General features: G+C 43.9%; 1 protein-coding gene across 1 annotated transcript in view; it reads left to right on the top strand.

The window, feature by feature from the left end:
* Nucleotides 1-25,732, top strand: part of SEMA3A (semaphorin 3A) — a 170,427-nt gene that overhangs the window by 78,954 nt on the left and 65,741 nt on the right. The window contains exons 5-6 of the mRNA XM_048499799.1: nucleotides 12,824-12,917; nucleotides 23,205-23,324. Of these exons, the coding sequence (XP_048355756.1) occupies nucleotides 12,824-12,917; nucleotides 23,205-23,324 (214 nt within the window). The remainder of the gene's footprint in view (nucleotides 1-12,823; nucleotides 12,918-23,204; nucleotides 23,325-25,732) is intronic.

Raw genomic sequence — 25,732 nt, 5'->3', positions numbered from 1 at the left:
ATCAGCCTCGGGATCTAATGCAGAAGAATAATACTCCCCAGGAATCTCTGGAGGAAATCAGCTTAGAACTGATAAAAGCATATAACGTAGGTGGGGCCAGAGAGCTTTGGCTAAGAGCATTGACAGTTTAGTGGCTTCAGGATTGCAAAGGCTGTGGGCCATAGTATGATTTGATATCAACTAGTTATCAGACATCCTGGTGCCATCTGGCAGCATGGATTGCAATTATGAGGATACCTCTGTTCTCCAGGCAGTAGTCCTAGAACTTGAAGTATCTCTTGCTGAACAAATAATCCTTCCCACATGGTCAGACTCCATACTAAAGTTGGTCCATATACTCATAAGAACTTGGAAGTGATGAATTGTGAATGCTTGGAATTGGTTCTCTGCTCCCAGAATAATTCCAACCTTCCTATTGCAGGTAGATGTATGGCCCTTCCCGCTCAGCTACCTTTTCCAAAATAACACACCAACACAATTTAAGTGGATAAGAAAACTGGCCATAGCCAAAAAACTTTATTCACAGAAAGCATGGGATAAACTAGATGGCGCAGCATGGGGGATGATCCAAGCATCTGGGCAGCATTAGTGCTGTCCCCCAGAGCAAACCAATTCCTCAGCCGAGCTGCTGGAGGAATAAACCAAGCGAAAGATTGGAGTGAGACAAAGACCAGATCGGCGAAATGCCCATGACTGGAGGCCCCATCCAACTCACGCTAGAGGCGCAAGCTTCTTAACCCCACGCAGGGCGTTCCTACCGAAAGCTTGCTACACCCCCACCTCCTAATGAGGTGTGCTAAACAGGGGAGCTCCCCCAGCTCCCCCTACCAGCGGATCATCCCCCATGTGCAACCCGCCAGTGGCTATGACAAGAACATCATTCAAACATTTAAAATAGCAGGAATTGGGTGGGCGGGAAAAACGTGTTGCTTCGGCTCCGAATGGGGCCGGTCCACAAGGCAGGGCTTCAAATAAGCTCTGGCCCAGCCCCCATTACAACGATGTGCTCTCGTGCCTCGCGAGAGCACGCCAACCCCAATTCACGTCAATCTTGCCCTTCTCTGGGCAAGATGACTTCCTGGCAGCCAGAGCAGGCGCGCATGCGCAGAAAGGGCCGTAACGTTGGCCCTTTGACCCGGGGCCGAGCAGACAGCCTCTCTGCCGGGCCTCCCCTCCTGCATTGCGGCCGCATGTGAGGCATGGCCACTCTTTGCTGTGAGAAGTGAGGCAGAACTGCCCCACGCTGCTGGCAACTCTTGTACTCCCAGAACTATCTCCCACTTTGGCTATTCCACCTGGTCATTTTGTAACTGTTAACTACGTTCTCTTAAATGTCGGTACCCAAGTTTACTTGTTTTCCTCTTCCCTTCTAGTCTTGTGTACTTTTTGTGTAAGGAGGTATTATATTGTAACCGGTTATTTTGGATTGTAAACCACCTTCAGTGCAGTAGCAGAAAAGCATTTTATGAATAATGTAAATGTTTAATCACGTAAAAATATACACATTTATGTTGCCCATCCATTGCTAGGGAAAATGGGTTAGGGGTTAGGGCCTGAGTAACTGAAGGACTACCTCTTCCTGGACTTTCTATTCTTCTTAACTCTGTTCTCTGTATCTCACATCTTCAGAGATGGGACAGGTGGTGACCACACAGGGCTTTTTCAGTGGTAGCACCTTGCTTGTGGAATGGCCTCCCCCTTGAGTGCCCACACTTGATGCCCAGACTTTTAATGAAGTGGTTAATTTTTGAAAATCCCTTTTAAATTTTCTCTAGGCTGAGGACTGTCTAATTTGTTTAATGTCATCTTTCTGTGCCCTAGCTCATTTTTAATCTTTTTTAAAAAATGGCTGTCTGTTTAAACTCTGAGCTGCCTCAAGCATGTTTCTGAGTTCCTCTCTTTAATTATTCTTGCTTTTCTTTAAAATTATGGGATGCCATTAACTTGCTAGCCCCTTAAAATAGTGTGGTGTAGTGGTTAAGAGCAGGTGGATTCTAATCTGGAGAACCGGGTTTGATTCCCCACTCCTCTACCTGAGTGGCAGAGACTTATCTGGTGAACCAGATGAGTCTCTGCACTCCTACATTCCTGCTGGGTGACCTTGGGCTAATCACAGTTCTTTGGAACTCTCTCAGCCCCACCAACCTCACAAGGTGTCTATTGTGGGGAGAAAAAGGGAAAGGAGCTTGTAAGCCACCTTGAGTCTCCTCACAGGAGAAAAAGAGGGGTATAAATAAAAACTCTTCTTCTTATGCAGGATCTAAAAGTACAGGTTGTCCCCTGTGCAAGAACTAGGTTATTACTAACCCATGGTGTGATGTCACATCAAAATGTTTACTAGGTAATGTTTACAGCATGGTTTGCCAGTGCATTCCCCAGTCGTTTACACACAGCAGCTAGACATGTAAATGAATGGGAATTAGACTGGTAATTGCTTTCATGTCTGAGTTCTCAGCAGCCCTGCTTTTATTGTTGATTCTTCAGTAATTTTGCTGACATTTTGTGGTACTAGGTGCTCTGTTATAGCTACTATGTTCTTCTAATTTGTAGATTTCCTTCTCTGATGAGTGTGGCATGTATTTTGCTTTATGTGGAATAATAAAGAAGTAACATCTATATTATTTAGTGCCGTAAAAGAAACGGATTGTTTGGATTGGTGGCATTTTTTTAAAAAAATCAGGAATTCAGGATGTTAAGGCTGTGATGCTGATCTCACAATCATTTTGGGACATGCCCCACCATGCTGACTTCTAGCATGTGTCAAACCAACTGTGTGCATACACTCCCCTGTATTTTTCTTGAGACCTAGAACTTACAACTGACCCACACATAGTTTAGCGGGGATCTGGAAGCTGATTTAAGTATGTAATAGCAAGGACATTAGTCTGGCTTGGTCTCTGTTAAGGATAGTTGGAATTCTAAGAGAAGCATCCTCCAAGCACTTTTCCTAGGAGTAAGCTCCATTGAATGAACCTGAGTAGGATTCCGAGTCGACCCAATTAGAATTGCTCTCTCCCAGTTATGTCTGTCTGTCTGCAGCCTGCTTTCCCCCCCAATGGGGACGAGAAAGAAATACCAAAAAAGAAATACAACAAAAAAACAACCCGGGGGAAGATTTCTGAGTGTCCAGCATCTCTTCCTTCCTTCTCTGCTAGGTAGTCTTCCACCCAGCCTTAGGTTGCAGTCCTCAGAGTAAGAGCTGAAGGGGAAGGGTTCTTTGGTTCACACCCCAGGATTTGTGCTTCTGTGCCTGGTCGATTCCCCACTTACCATCTGCTGCTCGCTACTCTCGCCAAGTAGCGTGGGTTCCTGCGGCACTCCCCACTACAGGGGTGGCGACAACAGAGCCGATCTTGCACCCCCTCAGCGTGCGTCATTCCTTGCGCTCCTCAAAACAGCGCCTTTTGATGACCACGCACAGAGTGCGGGGTTGTGGGGAAGCTCGGGAGCGCGCCAGAAATGACACACTCTGAGAGTAGCGCGCAGCAAAGGATGGTCGATGGTAAGTGGGGAATCGACCCCGTTAGCAAAAAAATGAGAACAAATTCAGCAAGAAGTTAATTGGCTGCTGGTAGCCATCAAATTAGCAGGCTCCTGCTCAAGTTTCTGCTTTTCCCAAAGCCACAATGTGTTTAAGTGCTGTGGGTGGCCATATCTAAAGGCTATCCTCTCTCAGATACTTATTCAGTGCAGTTGGAACTTCTGAACACAGCTGGATACAGAGTTGTTCCCCTGTATCTTTTGTTGTGTAATTTGCTGTTGCTGGGGGGGAAAACAGCCTGGACCTTTTCTCTCAGTGGAATTATTCAGGGGTCATTTCAAACTGAGCATGATCTCTTTTGTTTAGATACATTAACTGTTAAAATTCCCTGTAGGGTTGCCAGATGGTTTCATTAAAAATACAACACACATGATAAAAAATTATGAACCATCCCATTCTTTCCCCCATGATACAGTAAGTTTAATGATGATATTTTATGTCACATCTTTTTTCTTTATTAACCAATTACTGATCATAACCATCCATTTACATGGCTATGCAAAGCAGTGCCAATTCCAATAACACATTACAAATAAACAAATACAAACAAACTGCTCCTTGTTTTTACAAGAGCAGAATATAATAAACGAGTTCATTGAGATAAGTTGACTCCAAATAAAAAGGTGTGTCATCCAAGATTCAGTGAAAAAATAACGTGTAAATATACTTAGAATTGATCTAGATTTCCAACAATTTGCCATATCTCTATTCAACAGATTTTACTAGACCAGCATACAATAAATTAGTTCAGTCGGATGATACAATTGACATGCATTTTATTACATATTTTCATTAGATTTTCAACTTTTATCAACTTCTCTTTTTTTTTCAAAAATACATCTTTGATCTTTAAACAAGTAAAGGGTATATTAAAACACACACGCACCCAGAGTTCCCTGACTGTCTAGCTGGGTGATCATGGGTCTGTCACACATTCTCACTGTAACCTGCCTTTCAGATCCTCCTTGATCTCAGATTGCAAATGCCTTAGCAGACCAGGTGCTCAGGAGAAGCAGCAGCAGAAGGTCATTGCTTTCACATCCTGCATGTGAGCTCCCAAAGGCACCTGGTGGGCCACTGCGAGTAGCAGAGTGCTGGACTAGATGGACTCTGGTCTGATCCAACAGGCTAGTTCTTATGTTCTTAAGGTGCTTTGGGTGCCCCTTAGAAAGCAAGATGGGGTAGAAACAAAGTTACTTAATTTACTGGAAATAACTTGCTGGAACATGACTGAAGGACAGATGGGACTTGGCATCTTCTGCAAAACCCGAGCAGAAGAATTACACATATTTCATTTCCTGATGGTTCAACCTTCCTCCACCCTACAAGCACCAAATTCCCACCCACCCAGCCATCCTTGCTCCCTCCCTTCTCAAAAGCAGCTCTGCACCCAAATATTTAGCTCTGAAGTTTGCCTTCTACCCAACTTGCTGGAAGTCTTGAGGATATAGTAAATGTGAAGCTCTGCTATTGCACCACCAGGCAAGCTGCTTCAACCTGGTGGACTCAGGTGGAATAGAGGTGAAGCCCTTCTGCACTTGCTGGGGCTCTCCAGAAGTACTGGCTGAACTCTGCCACTGCATGAAGCAATCGGATTCAGGCTCAGATGGGAAATACACATGGGCTGATTATGCACAGCACAAATAAGATGTCCTGGTCACATTTTTAAAAAGCTGCGTCTTCATTTTTTGTCTGGACAGCAGAGACAAAAAAGGAGTTAGAGGAGAAAGGGTTTTTCCCCCTGCCCTCCATTTCCTCCCACCCGAGTTTACGACTCTCGTGCCTGACATTTTGTGGTGCTGTAGTGATTCTCCATGCCTGCACCCTTTTGCTGAAGATTTCTCTGTGCCCACAGCTGTTTGCTGAAGGTTCCCCCAGGATGTTTGCTCTGCAGGCTCTGCCGCTGGGTGCCTTTTCAGCGTGAAAAGTACATGGTTGTACTCAGCTCATCCTGTTGATTCCGGCAGTATTTTTGATGAGCTGTGTTCAAAGACACACGAACATGATTTCAGAATCCATGCCTGTTTCCATATTGTGTCTGTGTGTCTTCAGAGTCAGGTCATGGAAAATTTTAAAAAGAAAAAGCTATTTATTGCTGGAATCAGCAGGCTGAGCTGAGTTTAACCATGTATTTTTCAGACTGAAAAGGTGCCCAGCAGTGGAGCCTGCAGAGCAAACGCCCCAGGGAAACCTCGAGCAAACATCTGTGGGCATGGAGAATCTCTGCAGCATCATAAAATGACGAGCGCTGGCAGCAGAGGAAACTGATGCTAGGAGAAAAAACTACCAGATCAGGGCCACACAGCCTGGAAAACTCACTTCAGCCAGTTGATTCTATCCGTAAAAACCTTTGACAATAAACTGGAGTTTTATTTGCTTTCCCTTTCTGGAGATTAACAGGGTGGCCATGTTGCAAGTAGTATGTAATTCCTACCCCCTTCAGGACTTCTAGGGAAGGCAAAAACTTCACAGGATGGTAGAAATGGAAAATATTTTTGTGCTTAGAGTTCCCCAGTGAAGAACTCTTAAAACAATTGAGGCCCTGGGTTTCAATGCTGCTCCTCAATTGACAGCATGGATACCCTTCTGACCTTGATGTATTCGTCTAGAGATGCGCTTCCTCAGTGGGTATTGGGAAGGGATGAAGTATCAACTATCCATCACCCCAAATGTATCTTCATTGTATATAGTGGAAATCTGAGTGATGTCTGACTCAGGAAGTTGTCCTTATGTGGACATTGGTTTTTTTCCCTCAGTCTACATGGTCTACTAACATACATGTGTTTCTGTGTAAGCAACATTTGTGTTGCTCCGACGGGGAAAAGTACATTTCTGGTCGCTTTTGAATTGGTAAAAGGAGGAGGGAACTGTAGGCTTCCTTAAAACTATACTCTGTGAAGTAATTGTAACTTGTCAAAGAGAGACATTATAATTATGTCTACGGGCACATATGTCTTCAACCACACAATGGAATTAATCTTTTCATAGGTAAGTTTATTCTTCAACAACACCATGTATTAGTAGGTAAGGGAGACGTTATTTTTCTTTATTAAAAACACAGAAGGAAAAAGCTATTTTATATTAGCACAAAGGAAAGAATGACAACTCTTACAGCCTTACCTTTTGCATTCCCAGCACCGCTCCTTGTATAAAAATATAGTTCTAAAAGTATCACAGGAAGTCAAATTTCTTATTTTGGTGCTTAAAATAAATTACACATTTACACCGTTTATTTTGAACACCAGCGTTTTGTAATTTTGCCTGCACAGCTTATGTTAAGCGCAAGAAAGAATAGAAATAGGCAGGGACAGTCATAGGGCACTTTCACACATGCAGAATAATGCACTTATAATCCACTTTCACAATTGTTTGCAAGTGGATTTTGCTATTTTGCACAGTAAAATCCAGCTGCAAAGTGCATTGAAAGCGAATTGAAAGTGCATTATTCTGCATATGAGAAAGTGCCCATAGTGAGTCTGAAGCCCTGAGCAAATGCTCTGGGTAGGGCACCAGATTACTGCCACTGCCATTTCAGGGCGTGCTCCTCTGCCTGAGCTACCCCAGACTCAATCAAACGATAGCCTTTGCCCTATTGCAAGGTGGTCGGGCAGGTATGGGGACTACTGAGCTGGCTGTTGCCTCTTCCAGAGAGGAGCAGCAGTGGCGTAGGAGGTTAAGAGCTTGTGTATCTAATCTGGAGGAACCGGGTTTGATTCTCTGCTCTGCCACCTGAGCTGTGGAGGCTTATCTGGGGAATTCAGATTAACCTGTACACTCCCACACATGCCAGCTGGGTGACCTTGGCTAGTCACAGCTTCTCGGAGCTCTCTCAGCCCTACCTACCTCACAGGATGTTTGTTGTGAGGGGGGAATGGCAAGGAGATTGTAAGCCCCTTTGAGTCTCCTACAGGAGAGAAAGGGGGGATATAAATCCAAACTCCTCCTCCTCCTCCTCCTCCTCCTCCTCCTCCTCCTCTTCTTCTTCTTCTTCTTCTTCTTCTTCTTCTTCTTCTTCTTCTTCTTCTTCTTCTTCTTCTTCTTCTTCTTCTTCTTCTAACTCAAGCTTTGCCACCAGATTTTTGCCACATATGAAGCTACCTTGGATCTGTGCTGTGCTATCTAGTAGTGGGTGTCTAGTTTCTGGTATCCACACACAGTCTCTTAAATGGGAGATAGCAGGGACTAAGCCTTCTGCATGCAAAGTCCATGTTTTACCACTGAGCTCTTCCACTGTTAGCTTCTTCTCCCATGCCCTTCTCTCAGGTTGCCCCCATCTTACCTCAGAAGGCGCAGGCACCTAAGCCTGGGAGGTTTACAAAGGGCTAGCCAGTTTAGCGTGTTGTATCAAAAGAAAGTATAATTCCTGTGGCATCTTAAAAATAAGTCTTTATGAGCTTTTGTGAGTCCTGTGTAACAGTCTTCATCAGCATACTTCCTCAGATATGTGATGAATTGAATCGTGACTCATGAAAGCTCATATTGAACTAAATGTTATTTGTCTTTGAGGTGTCTCAGAAGATGACTATAATGGTCAGGTATGGCAGCAAGCAGTCTATCAGGACCAGAACCTTCAGTTGGGCCTGGAAACCAATTGGGAGCCAATGCAGATAGACCAAGACTTGAGTGAGATGGACCCTGCGAGGGCAGTGCACTGCAGTAATCTAATCTAAATGTAACTAGGACATGCATCACAGTGGTCAGAGCTTTTCTGCCCAGGAAAGACTACAGCCAGCTAACCAGTTGACACTGGTAAAAAGACACTCGTGGCCAAAGCTGCCATTTGTTTATCCAGCAGTAGGCCTGGGTTCAAGAGCACCCCCAGACTATTGACCTATTCCTTTAGGGGAGTACAACCCTATCCAGAATGAGTGTCACTTTAAATCCAAGATCAGACCTTCAGCTCACCAGTAGCATTCAAATTTGTCCCCTTAAGTCCCTGACCCCTCGGTCCTTATTCAAATCAGACCTTGGCCCTTTCCATTTTTGATTCCCCCTTACATTTTATCGTGATGTATGCCTATATTCACCCTCTGCTGGCCACCATTTTGTGATTTCTCCCTTTCTTCTCCCTTGTTTGCTTGACAACCTTGCTTCTATGCTTCACTGAGGGGTGTTGCAGTTCTTTGAACTGAGAAAATGGCGCTGATGAGGGCATGCAGGGAAGGCAGAGAGGCTTGGGAAATGTCTTAAAGGGACTGCACAGGCAAATGAAGCCATTTTGAAAATGTGAAGAATCGTTTTAAAAGGGCATTCAGTTAAAACATTTTGAGGCTGCAGATAAGATGTTTTGGGGGTAAAAACAATGCAGAGCTCCATGAAGAAAAAAAATTGTTTCCTGCCTTAAAATGTTTTAAAGAGTCTGTGTAGCCCCCCATTTGGATTTCGGCAATAAATAAATCATTTAATTTATTATATTCCAAATTCCTTCGGAAACTAATGGGGCTCCCTAGATGTGTGCCTTATGCTGCGTTGTGCATTGAGATGGGCCAAACAACTCTAGAAACCTTGGCATGGATAAGGGCCATAAAATATTGGCTGCATATACATTTTCTAGTGGGATCCATATTCCCTCTCTGTTATCAGATCACTTTGTTTCAGAATGGTATACTTTGATCTTTAGAAAGGTTGAAGCTATTGGTTTCCCCTTGGAATCATCCCTTATGCTCACAAAAGGTGGGAAGCCTTCAGACTAGTCAAGAATAGGCTCTTGGATCTTGATTTTCATAATTTGACTCGTGCTGCCAAGACAACCTGTTCTCCTACTACATTATTAATCCCATGCGAGCGTGGAATTATGGCAGCATATCTTCGTCTGCTGATTAATCCCACCCAGAGGAGAGCCTTGGCTACTGCAAGATGTAATGTGCTGCCATCATCTCTGCTGGAGGGAAGATTTAAGAATATGGAACATTCTAAAAGAGTTTGCTCATGTGATAGGACTACAGTTGAAACACTTGACCATTCTTTGTTTCTATGCCCTAAATACAATAAGATACGCATGAAATACATGAATTCCATTTTCTTGCAGTGTTCTCAGTGGCATGAGTGTTATAAGATACCCAATCTCCTGAACAGCTCTGATGTGCTCTTTTGTGAAACTGTTGCAAATTTTATACTGGAAATTAGTAATTTTAGCAATTTTAACTGTATTTCTTAACCTTGTTTTGTTTTAAAATTTTGTCCTGTTTTATATGCCAATAAAGGCTTGTGTTGTTGTTGAGTCTGTGTAGAAAGGACTCTCTCATACATGAGAATTAATTTTTGCTGGTTTCCTGGAGAGGTAGCATAGACCTTTCCCAAATAAATAAACCTGTATTGTCGAAGGCCCGGAAAACCCACCAGAACCAAATAAACTTGGGTTAAAATTGCTGGGAGCTCTGAGCTTGGTGCTCCGAAGACACATCTGGTTTAGGCTTCAAACATCACGTGCTAAGCATGCATGGGTGAACCATGTCCTAGATAAATCAGAACCCTGGATATAGCAATATATCATTTTTTATTCATTTGTATTCCCTCTCCATTTGCCTTGTTTCAGAGCCAGGGAAACATTCAATTGAATTGCTTTTAGGGTCATGTATTTTGTTGCTTGCATATGTAATCACACTTAATAAGTTACCTAGAAAGAATTGACCCCCATCGCATAATATAGCACTAGTTTTTCCTGAGGTCATCGCGTGTAAGCCTGACAGCAACAGAAGTGATGAATTATGCATGGCTACCCTGAACACAGAGCCCCAGCCTCGATGTCCTCAGACAGTTGTTCAATATTCTTGACGATGGCTGATGTCTGGAATGGCGGGGATGTGTCATTTCTGACATCCATACTCATCAGTCAAGGATAATATGACACAGATGCCAGTTTTGAATTTTTCCACTGATGTTCAGCCAACCTGGAACTTGGAATCAAATGGAAGAAGCATATCAGTTCTTTAAAATGAGTCCCTAGTCATATCGATTTCAGAAAATTAAAATTTCATCCTGAGAAATTTGACAGGTCAAATAAATTACAATAGACCGAGGCACTTGAAAAGTTGATTCTATGTATTGCTGAGGCACCGTGGTCCACAAGCTCTGCTCTGCTTGTCAGGCCCTTCTCACATAAGCATAAGCATAAGCATAAGCATTTTATTGTCATTGTGCACGCACAACGAAATTTACAGCAGCATTCCTCGATGCACACAATTTCAGACTCATACAATTTCAGACTCATGCAATTTCAGACTCATACATCATCATCCTCCACCCATCCCTACATAGCCCCAAATACATCAATATGAAGCAGCGGAGTTTAGCATAGCCACAGCTCTAGAGTAGAAGCTGTCTCTAAACCTCTTTGTCCTAATTCTGAGGGCCCTGTATGCGTCTGCCAGATGGTAGCGGTTAAAGAGAGTGTGCTGGATAGGGGCGGGTCCTTAAGAATATTTTGGGCTTTATTTAGACGGGCATTATATAGATTTCTTCCAAGGAGGGGAGAGGGCAGGCGATAATCGCTTTGTGCAGTATTGATCACCCTTTGGAGCGCCTTCCTATTAGCCACTGTGCAGCTGGAGAACCGCTTTGAGATGCAGTAGGTTAGGACACTCTCTATAGCACAGCGGTAAAAGGACACCAGAAGTTTTCCATCTAGTTGTTGCTTCCTTAAAAGTCTCAGAAAGTACAGTCTTTGCTGGGCTTTCTTAAACCTACACCATGATGATCTGTACTCCCCAGATTGATCCTCTTCAATCATAACTTGTAGGAATTTAAAACTAGCCACCCAGCTCCACTTGATCTCCATTTATAGTCAAAGGGCTGAATTTCTGAGCTATTCCTTCTATAGTCCACTATGAGCTCCTTTGTCTTGTTATTGAGTGTTAAGAACCAGGTTATTTTCCCTGCACCATGAGAGCAGTCGGTCCACTTCATTCCGATAGGCAGACTCATCCCCTCCAGAGATGAGCCCCACCACCGTTGTGTCATCAGCAAATTTGATAATGGTGTTACTATGATAACACTACTTCATACCAGGTTGGGGAGGGGGGAGGGGGCTGACTTCGGCCTTAAGGAACTATGCAGCTACATCTGAGCACCTCAGGGACATTTGAAAGTGTCCCCCACCTCAAAATTTTAAAAGTCTCCCGAGTTCTGGCTCTAGATTTGCATTCTGCTGGTCTGAGTGGTTCTGTTCCCTCACTTCTATTCTTCCACCAGGCAGCAGACTAAATTAACAAAGCAAAGTTATTTCCCTCTGTATGGCTGATTCCGCATGGGCCAAAAACAGCGGTGTGAAAGCGGAGTGAAAACAGTATAAACCCTTTTGCACCATTTAAAACCCTTTTACACCATTTTCACACTGCTGTTTTGGCACATGCGGAATCAGCCTATGATTTGTAATATTGTTTTTAGGCAAAGGTGACTTCTATGCAGGCTTTTTGCTCCAACTGCAGTTCCCCCTCCTTCTATTACACAGCCAGGTGGAATTCTCTGTCAAATGAGACCCGAGCCCTGCAAGACTTATCTCAGTTCTGCAAAGCCTGAAAGATGGAGCTATTCCACCAGGTCTAGGTTGAGGGCAGCAACTGCACTATCCATCATCACTGGCTTCCCTGTCCCTATTCCTCTTTCCTTTCCCTTTTGGTCTTATTATTTCTTTTTCTTTCCCTAGCTAGAGAGGAATTTTGAGGCACTATAAAGTATTAATATGCAACTGGGTTTTAACAGGATGTTCCATGAGCTAGCCTGAGCCCACCATGGGGATGGGCAGCATATAAACGAAACAACAAACAAGTGTAGCCTGTCTCAGATACAAGGAAATCAGATCCAAGTATGTGAATCTTACTCCTTTACATTTACCCCATCTCCCCGATTTAATTAGATTACACTACTTGTTGGACAACCCTGATCCTTCTCTCTGTATGATAGTGGCAGACTTTCTCCTGGAAATTACCAAACGCCAGTAGATTTCCTTCGACCTAACATTTATTTCCTGTTTTGTATATGCTTTTTAATCCGTTTTTATTATTGTTGTACTGTAGTCTATGCCAATAAAGACTTGCTTAAATAAAAACAAGTGTAGCAGACTAGCTTCTGGTAAGAATGATGGAGGAATTCAGACACCCGCTCTGGACTTTCAAGCTACATTTGCAGAATTCTTAAGTTAAGAGTGTGGGGAGAAAACATAGACCTATTAATGGATGTGAGCTGAGTAGTGAATTGGTTGCTCTTCTTTAGTTGACTAATAATTTCTTGACAGGAGTCTGATTGCTTGGTTAGATCATTCATCTCTTCCTTCTTCCCCATCAGGACCATATTTTTAAACTAGAAGATTCACATTTTGAAAACGGCCGAGGAAAAAGCCCCTACGACCCCAAATTGGTGACAGCGTCTCTTTTAATAGGTATGTAGTGTTGGGTAAAATGAACATTATCTACCGTGACCTGCTTCTTCCCATTCTGAACAGCTGTCCAAGGTTTTGCTTCCTAATTTTAAACCATTTAAAGAAGAGTTGGAATATGGTTTTACTCTATAGCGTTGCAAGTTAAGACAGGCTTAATCCTACATAACAAATAGTTACTCATAATCTCTGTTGAAAGATGTACAAGTTGGGGCTTTCTCATTATTGCAATGGTATAATAAGCAGTAAACTCTGAATCTGAAGGAGGGCTTGAGATGCTCAGGCTGTTGCAAAGTAAATAACTAGAAATGTGACTGATTAGATGAGGGGAGTGCGGACTTCAATGAAGCATCTCTGAAATGGGTTTTTGCTCTCTTCCTGTAGGCCAAACTAGACACAAGGCCGGAGTTCTGTGAATGAGCTCCCAAATATGTCTTTTTTCCAGAAAAACAGACAGTACCCTAATTTGTACGGTGAGATAGCACAAGGTCTCTGTGTCTCACCCTTTTCCCAAATAGAAATGGTCCTGCAGAACCACTGTGGAGTATTTTACTTTTTTCTATGAAGAAGGGCTGGTTTTCACCATCTTTGTATAGCTTTCTTCCCCTGAATGCATCTGTTCTAAGAGATGTAGTTATGCAGAGAAATGTGTTGTTACTTGGAGATACTCAGAATTTTCACATTAAGAGTAGCTTTGCTTGAACAGGTCACCAGTCTCAATGTGGGACACGAGTGTTCTTCTGAAACTGTCACTGATCTCCAGACAACAGAGATCAATTTCCCAGGAGGAAATGGTGGCTGTTGAGAGTGGTCTCTGTGGCTTCACATCCATGCTGCACTCCCTCCCTAAACTCTGCCCTTCCCAGGCCCCACCCCCAATTTCTGAGAATTTCCCAACCTGAAGTTGGCAACATTGTGAAGTCACTCTGGTTCCAGGGAAAGCTAGCAAATGAGAAAAACAAGAAGTTAATTTGTACGTCAGTGAAGCAGCCCTTAACAGCCATTATTTTTGCTACAGGACCAAAATGCATGGACCAGAGTGCAAAAAAAGGACAATAAAACCTCTTTTAGGGCATTTTAAGTTTGCCAGATAAATTTCTATTTTCCCCCCCTGTGGACAGCTACCCATTCCATCGACTTTTCATTTGGGAAGTACCCTAGGTTTAAAGAGTGATTTGCTTTGTGTAGCATTTTACATAGAGTAGGGAAAACAGATAAACACCAATAATTCTTATTGACCAATTTTGGATGTCAATGTTGGATGTAGCAACTTACTTACAAAACAGACCATCAACTGAGGGAGCTGATAAGACTTCTTAGGAACTTTGGTTTGGGCAGAAGCTCAGTGTAAGCCATTTGAGAGTTTTTGGATCAAAAGCATGTGCTTATATTGCTAAGGAAACACACTCAAAAATGGATTTCAGTTCCGAAGAAGGTACAGTGGAACCTCAGTTTTTGTCGGCAATCCATCCAAAGACAATCGGTGAAATCCAAAACCGATGAAAACCGAGGCAATGATTTCCATAGGAAATTTCCATAGTCAATTAGCAGCGAGGTTACGTGGGCATGGCGACGAAAGCCATGAAATCCGACGAAATCCTAGGCAACCAACGAAAACTCAGACAAAATGTTCATGGGAAAAAATCAATGAAAACCGAAATTGACGATAACCAGAGTCAACAAAAACTGAGGTTCCACTGTATTTTCATAGGATATTCTCAGGGGTGCAGACGATACAGAATTCTTAACCCTAAGATTGGTGAATTAAAGATTTGTAATGCAGCAGGTAAAAGAAAGCAGATTCCAGTGATTTCACCTCAGTAGAGCAAAATCAAGTGCAGCAGCCAGATGCAGTCTATCTGAATGTCATGGACAGCATGCTTGAAGCACCTGAGAATAAACAGCACCATGGACAGCACACATGGAGCATTCAGAGCCTGCTCAACCAGAAGGTTTGCAAGCCTCAGACATTCCCTCAGAACAAACTTGGATTTACCACCTTTGAGAAATGCTTGTCTTGCAAAGCCCACTATGGTTCCAGAGCCCTCCGCATGGGAGGACATTGCAAGGATGCCTGCCAGAGAAGCAGAGAGGTGGAGGAAAGCGGCAGAAGAAACTGAAATACTAACTCAAAACAGAACATGGACATTTATGGTACTACCACCTGGAAAGAAGGCAGTAGGATGCAAGTGGGTCTTCAAGACCAAACATGATGCAGAAGGGGAAGTGGCAAGATACAAAACAAGACTGGTTGCAAAAAGATACTCTCAAAAATTTGGAGAAGACTATGATAAAACCTTTTCACCAGTGATCAGACGTACTTCTGTGAGACTGCTCTTGAGCATTACAGCTGCAAGGAAGATGTTGACAGCATTTCCACGCGGAGAAATAAAGGAAGAAGACTACATGGAACAACCACCAAGATTTGAACAAAACAAGGGCAAGTATCTCAATAAGCAAACTGCAGAAGAGCATTTATGGATTATGTTGGAATCAGAAACTTCATCAGATGCTTATCAAAGAATGATTTGAACTAGGGAAAGCAGAACCTTGCCTGTACTGAAGGCATAGAGACAATAGATGGACTTACATTCTGACTTAGGTGAATGATCTGATCTTATGTTATGAAAGCAAAGGGGACTGTATTGAAATAGTTCAGCATTTGAATCAAGAAAGTGGAAGTGAAACAACTTGGAAACATGCACTATTATTTTGGAATACAAATGGAGAGAGAAGATGATGGAAGCGATTTTTTCAACAGAAAAAACAGAAAATCTTGGATTTCCTAAACAGAAAATCTTGGATTTCCTAAACTTTATGAATATGGATTTTGGGTGCCCCCCCCCCCCCCCGTAATTTGGGTTTATTGAATCACCAACCCTAATAGGGAACATTGTCCAAGAAATTTAAATCCTTCAGTGCATGCAAATAGATGCACATTTGGATAAAACACACTGCTACTAGGTCACCATAAGTGTGAAGAAACTTTTATACACACACACACACACACGCTGCTGCTGCTGCTGTTGCTGGGCCAGAACAACTATCTCAACGGTATGATGGGCAGGTATGAGGGAGGTATTTTTTTCTAACTGGAGCTTGGGTGGGGATGGTAGGGCATGGCACCTTTATGGATACAATCCAAAGGAGGCTGAGCTGAAGTCACAATTCCATCTTGTCCCTTCAAAGATAAGACATACTTAAACCTTTGCAATAACATGCTTTATTGATGACCATTCCACTCCACAAACCATCCCCGAGCTTTATATCTACCAAGCCAAGGAGTTATCCTCCAGGCTGAGGACTTAGCCTTACTTCCCTGGGTGTCTTTGTCCCAGCACTTGCTACCCTTAGTCCTGGAAGGGCTTTTCTGTTCATTATCCTCTGATTCAGTTTAACACTGCCCAGCTCTTCAACACCACCTCAAGTCCCCATCTCAGAGATTGGATCCTGCCTCTTGTTGGGTGCCCCAGCCTCTTTCATGATGGCCCCATTGGAATCCTAGTGTCACTCCCTCTCCCTGTACAAACACCCCATGAATTGGTCACCCTTGTCTAGCTGTAGGTATTTCTTGTCCACCAGCATGGTGTAGTGGTTAAGAGCAGGTGCACTCTAATCTGGAGAACCGGATTTGATTCTCCACTCTGCCACTTGAGCTATGGAAACTTATCTGGTGATCTAGATTAGCTTGTGCACTCCAACACATGCCAGCTAGGTGACCTTGGGCTAGTCACAGTTCTTCAGAGCTCTCTCAGCTCCACCTACCTCACAGGGTGTTTGTTGTGAGCGGGGAAGGGAAAGGAGTTTGTAAGCCCCTTTGAGTCTCCTTGCAGGAGAGAAAGGGGAAATATAAATCCAACTCTTCTTCATCATCATCTGTCTTATCACCCATCTTGTCATTCACTCTGGTTCCTTGACCTCTCTTCTCTGGCCTCCTTGACCTTCTCATGCCCTCTGGGATACAGGTACCTATCTGACTCCATTGGTGCTTAAGGGCCATCATAGTGGGACCACTCCAGGAAGCTAACACACACAATACAATTCCATCACTTTTTCATATTACATTGTCTCTGAGCCAATTCAGAATAGAAGGCAAATGGGGGACAGCAGAAAAAGAATCAGTAAGCTCACTGTTTGTTCCTAGATGGAGAAAATGGATAAGGCTGGCAGGACTAAGTTGGCCACTAGAAATAGAGAGTGAAAAAAAGTCAACAGAAGGTGATTTTTTGGCATGCTTTGAACATTCATACATGTCACAGATTAAGGATGGAAAAGAAGAGTTATTGTTGGACCTGCGGCCACATAGCATCCCATGTCAGGCAAGGATACTGTTGTGCATCAGTAGTAGTCATGGGTGACCCAAAAGTGTAATGTAGTCTGGGTTTGGACGGAATTTATAATTAATATACATGATGATGCGTTAGCATTTTTCTAGGCCATACAAGGCTGAGATGTTCATTTTATTTAATTTCTAGAAACCATTACTAGATAAATAGTGAGCTCAGAGGAGGGGGTCAGTCATGTCTAACGGACATAAATAATGCCCCAAACCTCTAGACTTGAACAGCTTGCTAGATACTGAATAGTTCAAATTCCTCTCACATTTGGGTCTGCTTATTCCAGTACTGTGATGCTACAGTGGTGGATGTAATATGAGCAGTTCAAAGGATCGTTCAGCTGCCTTTCATTATTGACGGGCTCTTTGAAAAAAACTACCATGTGCCAATCAGTATATCTGCTTCCACTTTCCAATCCAACCTGAAAAATTACCTCAGACAGAGACAATACTGAAATCCATTTGGAAGATCAAGACGTTCAAGTAAACAATCATGTGACACCAACATAGCTGTTTTTGCAACAGAACATAGGCACCCGCTAACATCTTTTCTGGTGCCTACCGAGTGTTTTTACGAAGTAGTTGGGGCCAGGTAGGGCTTTTGCTCAGCAAGGTTTCTGAATGATTATTGGAGATTTAATTGACTATGCAGATTTTTTTTTAATGTTGCTTTGGCAGCATAACGATCCACACGTGGTTATGAAGTTAAGCTGTGGCTATCATTTTGTGGCTTTTTTTGTCTCCTGCGGCAGCCATTTTGTTGCTGCACCTACAGTGCCATGTCAGAATTCCACATGAATAGAAGAGTTTGGATTTATATCCTTGTAAGGAGTCTCAAAGCTGCCTACAAACTCCTACCCATCCTCTCCCCACAACAGATATCTTGTGAGGTAGGTGAGGCCAGTGAGGTAGGTGAGGCCTACAAAAAAATGGCACCTGGAGCAAGCACTGGAATTGTGCCCCTCCTGCCCTGAGCCCAACACCCTCCTCTACTCAGCCTGCAGGCTCCTCTCCTTTTCAGCTTATCCCTTGAGGCACCCACTGCCCCACTTTTTTGTTAGGTTCCCTCAACGGAGACCATGCTCCCTGTCAGAGGGAAGAGCCGCTTCTCCTTTTTTCCTTTCCAGCAATTCCCACTTTTTCAGACGAGCGACCCTCCATGACATTCCCCCTTTAATCTCTTGCCTCCCCTTATTTCACAGCTCTAGCCAAGCCAACCAACTTTTATATCCGCTCTTTTGGGGAGAGTCCACACGCGCCAGGCCCACAGCTCTCTGGAGCTGCTGCCTGCTGGCATGACCAGCCTGGGCCAGCTCTGGCTGCGGAGAGAGGGCCTGCGGCACCTCCCTCCCAGGGGACATGGCAGGATAAGGAGAGGCTGTTTGGACAGCACTGGATTAGCCAACCAGGAGAACTCTGACCATGGAGCAGTGCCCAGTCAATCCTGGTTTCCATCAAGCCACCACGGAAATGCTGCTTCCACCTCCCACTACTGCCCATGGCCTGCAAGGCAAGAAGCAATGGTGTGCATAATGTCTGCAAGCTTGAATCAGGACTAGGCGGGGAAGCTCTGCTGCTTGAGATGCAGGAGGCAGAGAGAATAAAAAGGCTAATTTCTTCTACACTTTTCAGTGCTTTGTCATCAGACACCTCCCCAAGGGGCAAGGCGAGGGCACACTTGAGGGCACAGATGAGCCTGGGAGTAGGGGGAGAGGAGACTGGAGGGAAAAGTGGAACGAGGTGATGAAGGCAAGAAGACGACGATGGGTGGGGAGGGTGAGTGGCAGCAGTAGTGGATGCGGTGGCCACAGCAGGAAATGGCAGGAATCTCTGACTGCCTTCCTGAAGATGGGAAGGGAGGGAGGGGTGGGTGGCCAGATGCGCTCCCATATGACCCAGGCAAATGGCACCTGGGAAAATTGCCCCCTCCCACCCCAACCCTCAACCTGAAGGTACACCTCTGGGTGAGGCTGAAAGAGTTCTGAAAGAATGGTTACTTGAGCTTCATGTGTAGGAGCAGTGAAACAAACCCTGTTCATCAGATAAGAGTCCAAGAGGAGGATCTTAAAGTTAATCAAGCTTTTTTCAAACATCACCTGAGATATACATTCATACATACTGAACAATACAGACCAAGTGATGTTGAGTATCAACCACATTCTCTCAGCCCAGAGTTATGCAACACTTGAATTGTACTGTGGAAGCGAAATTGCTTAAAGGAATTCTCCAAGGTGACCCTGAAAATAAGCCCCAAATAGAACTTTGAACATGAGCACAGGATTGATTCAGTTGCCAGGGTTACTAGGGCATTGGGGGGGGTTGTCCCATTACTTTCACCCATATTAGTTTTTTTCGTTCCCTCAAGGGCAAGTGAAACACTGAACTTGTCAAGCAATATTGTAGGGTGGCCTTGTGTCTTCCGGACTACAGGCTCCCCCAGCGCTTACTTGCTAGGGTCTCATGGGGTAGGGGCATCTTTTGGTTCCTGCAGTTATGACCTCTACAGACACATCACTCCACTCCTTTCAGAACACTATTTCCTTTCATGTTCTATTTTCTTCTTGGTTTTTGCTCAGTTTGCCTCCTGGCATGCCTTTTCCTGGGTGACCATTCCCCCCTCTTCTGACAGCTACGAAATATTATCAGGCTTCTTGTCTTTCCCGTGACTTATGATGATTCCTCCGGAGTCTCTTGAGAGGGGCTGACAAGTAAATGGGGAGGTTAAGTAAAGGCTAACAGAGACATCAAAGGGATTTTCTCAACCCCTGTACATAAGAAGGGCTATAATTAAGTGATTCTCTCTCCTTTCCAAAGAGCGTGTGGCAGATGAGATAGACAAATGATAATTCAGGAATGAATCTCCTGTTCTCTTCTTCTTGATTTGGTTTATACCTCCCATTGGACATAAGGGATCTTATGGCTTTTCATTTCCCATGTTTCTACAGTCTAGTTTTCTCCCTTCCCAGGGGATACGTGCAGGGCCAGTGGAGAAAGGGATGCTTTCAAGACAGAGTAGCCACTTTTGCCCAAATGGAAGGGTCAGACATTGTTCTCCCTGCCAGAGTGGGCTTGGAACATGCGAGCCTGCCTTGGAACTAATAAGGGCATCTCCAGCCAAGGCATATTGTAATCTCTGTGGGGCCTGTACTGAAGATCTGATGCCTGAAATGTGACAATGCATTCTGTGCTTGCTAATGTGAATGCCAAAGCATCTTATTCCAGGCTCTGAAGGATGCCTGATGCAGAGCCAGAACATCTGATGTGCCCATTCACCTCAGTGTTAGGTGCATTCCAGGTTGTTTGCAATGAGACTCCAAGTGGCAGCTGAACAGAGTTGCTGCACACCAAAACAGCAGGGGAAAGAAGGCATCTGGAGGTATTCAGACTCAAAACCTTGATCCCTGAAGTTGGGTGACTGTAGGGAACCAACCACCTTCTCAGTTTCCATCACATAAATCCTCCAGCCTCCTTCTGATCATCCACTTGGACCAGAGAAGCTGCTCAGCTGCTTGATTGTGCTTGGAAGTGTAGTTTGCCTGCATGTTTCCTAGTCAAGGTTCCATCCTGCCCTGTTCCTTACATCTTCCTCTTTGCTGGTCTTTGGTTCATGGGCCATGCAGCTGCCTGCCTCTTCTGGCACTCACTCTGGAAGTTCTCCACCAGAATCTGCTCCTGCACTAACCAGCCACCAAGCATGTGAACAGTTTTGTCCCTGACATTGAAATTCATGGAGAAGTATTTGCACAGGTAGGAGCTTCATATACGAAAACAGAGCCATTGAGCATTGTGGAGCCTCAGCACTGGGCTGAATCTCACAAAAAAAAGATGGTTAAAAATGTGGAGAATGATGTCCTTCAAATGCAAGATCGTCTGTGAGCATAAATATGGAAAAGGATTGATTCCAGAAGATGCATTTCTTACTCCTTCAGTCCGGAGTGGCTACATGTTTATGTGAATAGCTTGGGATTTATGTCAGTAAACTCAAACCATAGATGCTGTCTTTGCAGCTAAAACTTTCATCTTGTGGATTTTATTAATGTGCTGCAGATTCTTTATCACAGCATTCTTTGAACGTGGAAGTGGTACTTGATTGTTGCCTTGAGCTGTCTTAGTGGTACTGAGTGGTACAAAAGGTCATTTATAATCACTGGCAAAGTAATAGCAGCAGAGATCCCTGAAGTGGTTCAGACTGGTTTTGCTGTGATTCCATGGCAGAGCTGTTCATTCAATGACATGAGCTATTCATTGAGCATGCAACTTACATCAAACTATTGATCCCATGAGTGCAACTCTGTGTATTCTGACTGGTCTCAGGCAGAGTTGTCTCTGTTCCTGCTTCCTAAAGTACTTGGCGCTGAACCTGGGATCTTTTTCACAAAAACCAGCTGCTTAGCCTGTGACTTACACCCTCTCTCACTGTAGTATTCTGATTGTCAGGAAGTACTTTAGATCATCGCTTTCATTTCCGATTGCCTAAGCTGATGGAAATCCTTGAAATGGGTAATGCTATGGGCTGTTCCATTTCATATGGGCTTTTTAACTCTCTTTGGCTTCTGAAGATGATTTTTTTTAAGTTTCATATATCATGAGGATAAACATTGCCCCCCCCCTCCCATCCCAGTTACTAAAGGCTTAATCTGGATTTTCCAAAACCTGGTTTGATCCAGGTTTGTTTACAAAGGCATGTGAAGCCTTTAATTATCCATTTCTCCTCAGAAGCGAATGTAAGTTTAAAGAGTGTGTCTGAAAGGGACCAAAGTAATTTTAGTGATCATTGGCCAATTATGCACAAGGTGTCCGGTGTATGGTGGGGGCCAATGTCCATTGTGGCAAGATTTCTTGTGTGGACCTGTTTTCTGGAGCCCCACTTTGACTTTCCATTCTCTTCATGGTAAATGACATCACTTCTAGTATGTCTTCTAATTTGTTTCACCCCCAGAACAGATTTACCAGTGAGCACAGCTTTGCCCCGGAAATCTTCCCTCCACCCCTGGCCAACCTTCCCACTCTCTTGCACTGCTGTCCACATCTTACATCTTGCCAGCTCCTCCCTTCTTCTCTAAATGCTCATATTGACATATCAATATAATAATAACAAAGAGTTGGCTTTTTCAAGGAACACTGCCCCATCATCCTACTCTACTTCCACACTACCGAAGATCAGGAGAGCTTTTAAAAACTTTATTTCAAATAAGACTCTATTTTAAAACAACCCTCTTTTCTTTTCTTGTGGCAGCAACAGTGGGGAGAGAGACAGTGAATGAGTGAGTGTGTGGAGGGGAAGGGATGGGATGGGAGAGGGAGAGATATCAGCTCTAGTCTTGAGAATACCAGGTGTGATGAGATCTGTCCCTTTAAGGCTAAGTTGATGGGTAGAGTTGATGGGTAGAGAACCAGGAGAAGCAGAGGCCTGGCAGAGTTCAGCAGACAAACTGCGCTGCAGGCTATGGACTGCCTCCTCGTGTGTAAACAGAAAAAGGCAAGGCAACCCCACTACAAGACCAATGTGCAATGAAGGGCTTCAAGGTAAGCATTTCATTTATAATGGACCAATATCCATATATATGGAGGAAAAGCTAACCCGCCCTTCTGTTTACTGGGGAAGGGGGAATGAGGCTGCTTTTCAGATTAGCACTGACCATCCAGATGTTCAATTGTCTTCAATTTACACATTCAGAACAAGCAGGTATCAACAATGTGTCTTGTCTCCAGTACTCTTTCCTTACAAGGAAAGTCACCTGGTTAAAAAAAAAAACCATTGCTTTGGAGACTGAAAATACACACCAGATTCTAAAAAGAAATTCCATCATGTAATGATGCACAGGAGCGTGTGCTTAACTGCATGGCATAGTGGGACTGTAAATTCAGTTTACAGGTTCATCAGGAAGGTTGTGTTGTATTCTCTTATGCATTCACTGACGAACTATTTGATGCAATCCCATTGTATATTACAGATGGGGAACTCTATTCAGGAACTGCGGCAGACTTCATGGGCAGAGATTTTGCCATTTTTCGTACCCTGGGGCACCACCATCCAATCAGAACAGAGCAGCATGACTCCCGGTGGCTTAACGGTAAGTCATGCACACCTTTTACCTAGCCACGTGTTTTGTGACTAGCTGATGAAGTTAAGCATTCAGGAAAGGTTTCCATAATGCTTGGTGGTGTTGTATAGTGGTGTAATGGTAGGAGCTGATGCTAATGCTGAAACTTGCCTATGAAGTTGTTTTAAACACAAAATATTGCCACCAAGCAAAAGGAAGATGCTAAGAAGAGAAAAAGAAGAGTTTGGATTTATACTACTTTTCTCAGTTGTAAGGAATCTCAAAGTGGCTTACAAACTCCTTTCCCTTCCTCTTCCCACAATAGCCACCTTGTGAGGTAGGTGGGGCTGAGAGAATTCTGAGAGAACTGTGACTACCCCAAGGTTTCATATGAAGGAGTGGGGAAACAGTTCTGGTTCACCAGATTAAAGTCCACCACTCATGCAGAGGAATGGGAAATCAAACCTGGTTCTTCAGATTAGAGTCCACCACTCTTAACCACTACACCATGTTGGCTCACACACTTAGGCTTTCCTTGTGTAGGTATTCACATGGTACAGCTCTAGTAGCAAACGTTGGAAGTGCTAAAGCTCAGTATTGTAAGACTGATCATTGCCCACAACTACAAAGAAATCCTTCTACATTTTGGGACTTAAAGGGAGTTTTTTAAAAAATAAGGTAAAGGGGTAGTCCCTTGTGCAATCACTGGATCATTACTGACCCATGAAGTAATGTCACATCACGATGTTTATTAGACAGACTATGTATACGGGGGGTGGTTTGCCATTGTTTTCCCCAGTCAAGTTTAATCTCAGTATGCTGGGTCCTCATTTTACCAACCTCAGAAGGATGAAAGACTGAATCAATCTTGAGCTGGCTACTTAAACTGACTTCTGTTGGGATCGAACTCCGGTCATGAGCAGACTGCAATACTGCAATACTGGAACCTTCACTCTGTGTCACAGGCCATGCTTTTAATTAGATGCCAGAAATAAGAGATTGTGGATTGTGGTCCATGGAGGCATCATGTTTCATGCAAGTAACCATGAATCTCTGCTGTATTTATAGCTTGCTCAGTGTTAGCCCCATGAGAAAAGGCTTGGCTTTGGTAATAAGGGTACTCGCGTCCAAGGGGAGCCTGAATATCTCATGGAATGACAGCTGATCTTCAGATTACAGAGATCAGATCTCCTGAAGAAAAAGGGAACTTCAGAGGGTAGACCCTGTAGCATCATGTCCCGGCTGAATTCCTTCCCCAAACTCCACCCAAAAGCTCCAGGAATTTCCCCAGCTCAGAGTTGGCAGGCCTTACTTTGTGGAGGTCGGGAAAGTTGGTGCATTCCTTTTACGAGTATGTTTCAAGAATGATTGCTTTTGAGGTCATATTTGTATTCTGACGTTAGATGGACTTCAGAGGATGCTAAAATTCTAAAGGGCAGGCTGCTTCCAGCCCTCCCCATGAGCCTGTGAAAATTGAATTGTCTAGAGTAACCTTACTGTCAAAGTGATGAATCCCGCGCATCACTCGGCTGGAGCAAAGTCGAGCTCAGTCATGCATGTAAAAGCTGCTTTTGTGCAGCAGAACCACACGCTGACAGCTAAGTTAGGAGGATAAAGACAGGAAGAGCACAGTCATTATTCACAGTCCCTGTGGCTCACTGCTGAAATGGTATTGGGGGAGGGCACTTACCAGACTGAATGTGAGAACTGCTTTTCCTAAATTTGCCCTGAACTCAGGTTAAGGGAATTGGGATTGTGAAGAAGGGAGGGTAAGGTAAGATGTTCTCACAGAGCCATCCATCCCGGAAGCTGCCATAAACTATGCACATGCACTCCTTAGAATATATGACCTACACCCTTCCTGCCTGCCACCGAAGAGCCAGTGAATTGCCCTTGTACTCTTTGTTTTTAAGTTCCACCCCTGTGGGTCCGATTTCCAGCTTAATTTGTCTACCATGGAAACCCGGCACATCATAAAGCATTCTCGGGTATGCCTGCAGAGCACCAGTTGGCCACTTGGCCCTGTGCCTTTGGCAGCCTTCGACAAAAGACTGGTGCAGCCTGGGAAGATCCTCACCATGGTCCTCCTTTTCAGATCAGTCGGAGAGTCCGTAGTTCTCTTTGAAACTACATTTTACAAAATCGGGACATAAAGCAGTTAGGAGCAACCTTCAGTGTGAAATTTAACCCGTCGAGATGCAAGAAGAGAAGCAGCTTTTCTTGCAAGCTCTCTCAGCAAATAAATGCTTGTTTGCTTCCATATATCAACCTTCCATGTATCAACCAGGCTGAAGAAATAAAATGTTGTGGGATTTTTAACCTTAACTTGGAATGTCCAGGGTGGTGTAGTGGCTAGTATGTCAGTTTAGGATTTAGGAGATCCACACTGCCATGAAGGTTGGTAGCTTACTTTTGGTCAGACACACATTCTTAGTCCA

This window comes from Sphaerodactylus townsendi, linkage group LG06 (genome assembly GCF_021028975.2).
Source record: "Sphaerodactylus townsendi isolate TG3544 linkage group LG06, MPM_Stown_v2.3, whole genome shotgun sequence".
In the NCBI taxonomy this organism is placed as follows: domain Eukaryota; kingdom Metazoa; phylum Chordata; class Lepidosauria; order Squamata; family Sphaerodactylidae; genus Sphaerodactylus; species Sphaerodactylus townsendi.
The sequence above is the reverse complement of the archived record's forward strand: the minus strand, read 5'-3'. Positions and strand labels throughout refer to the sequence as shown.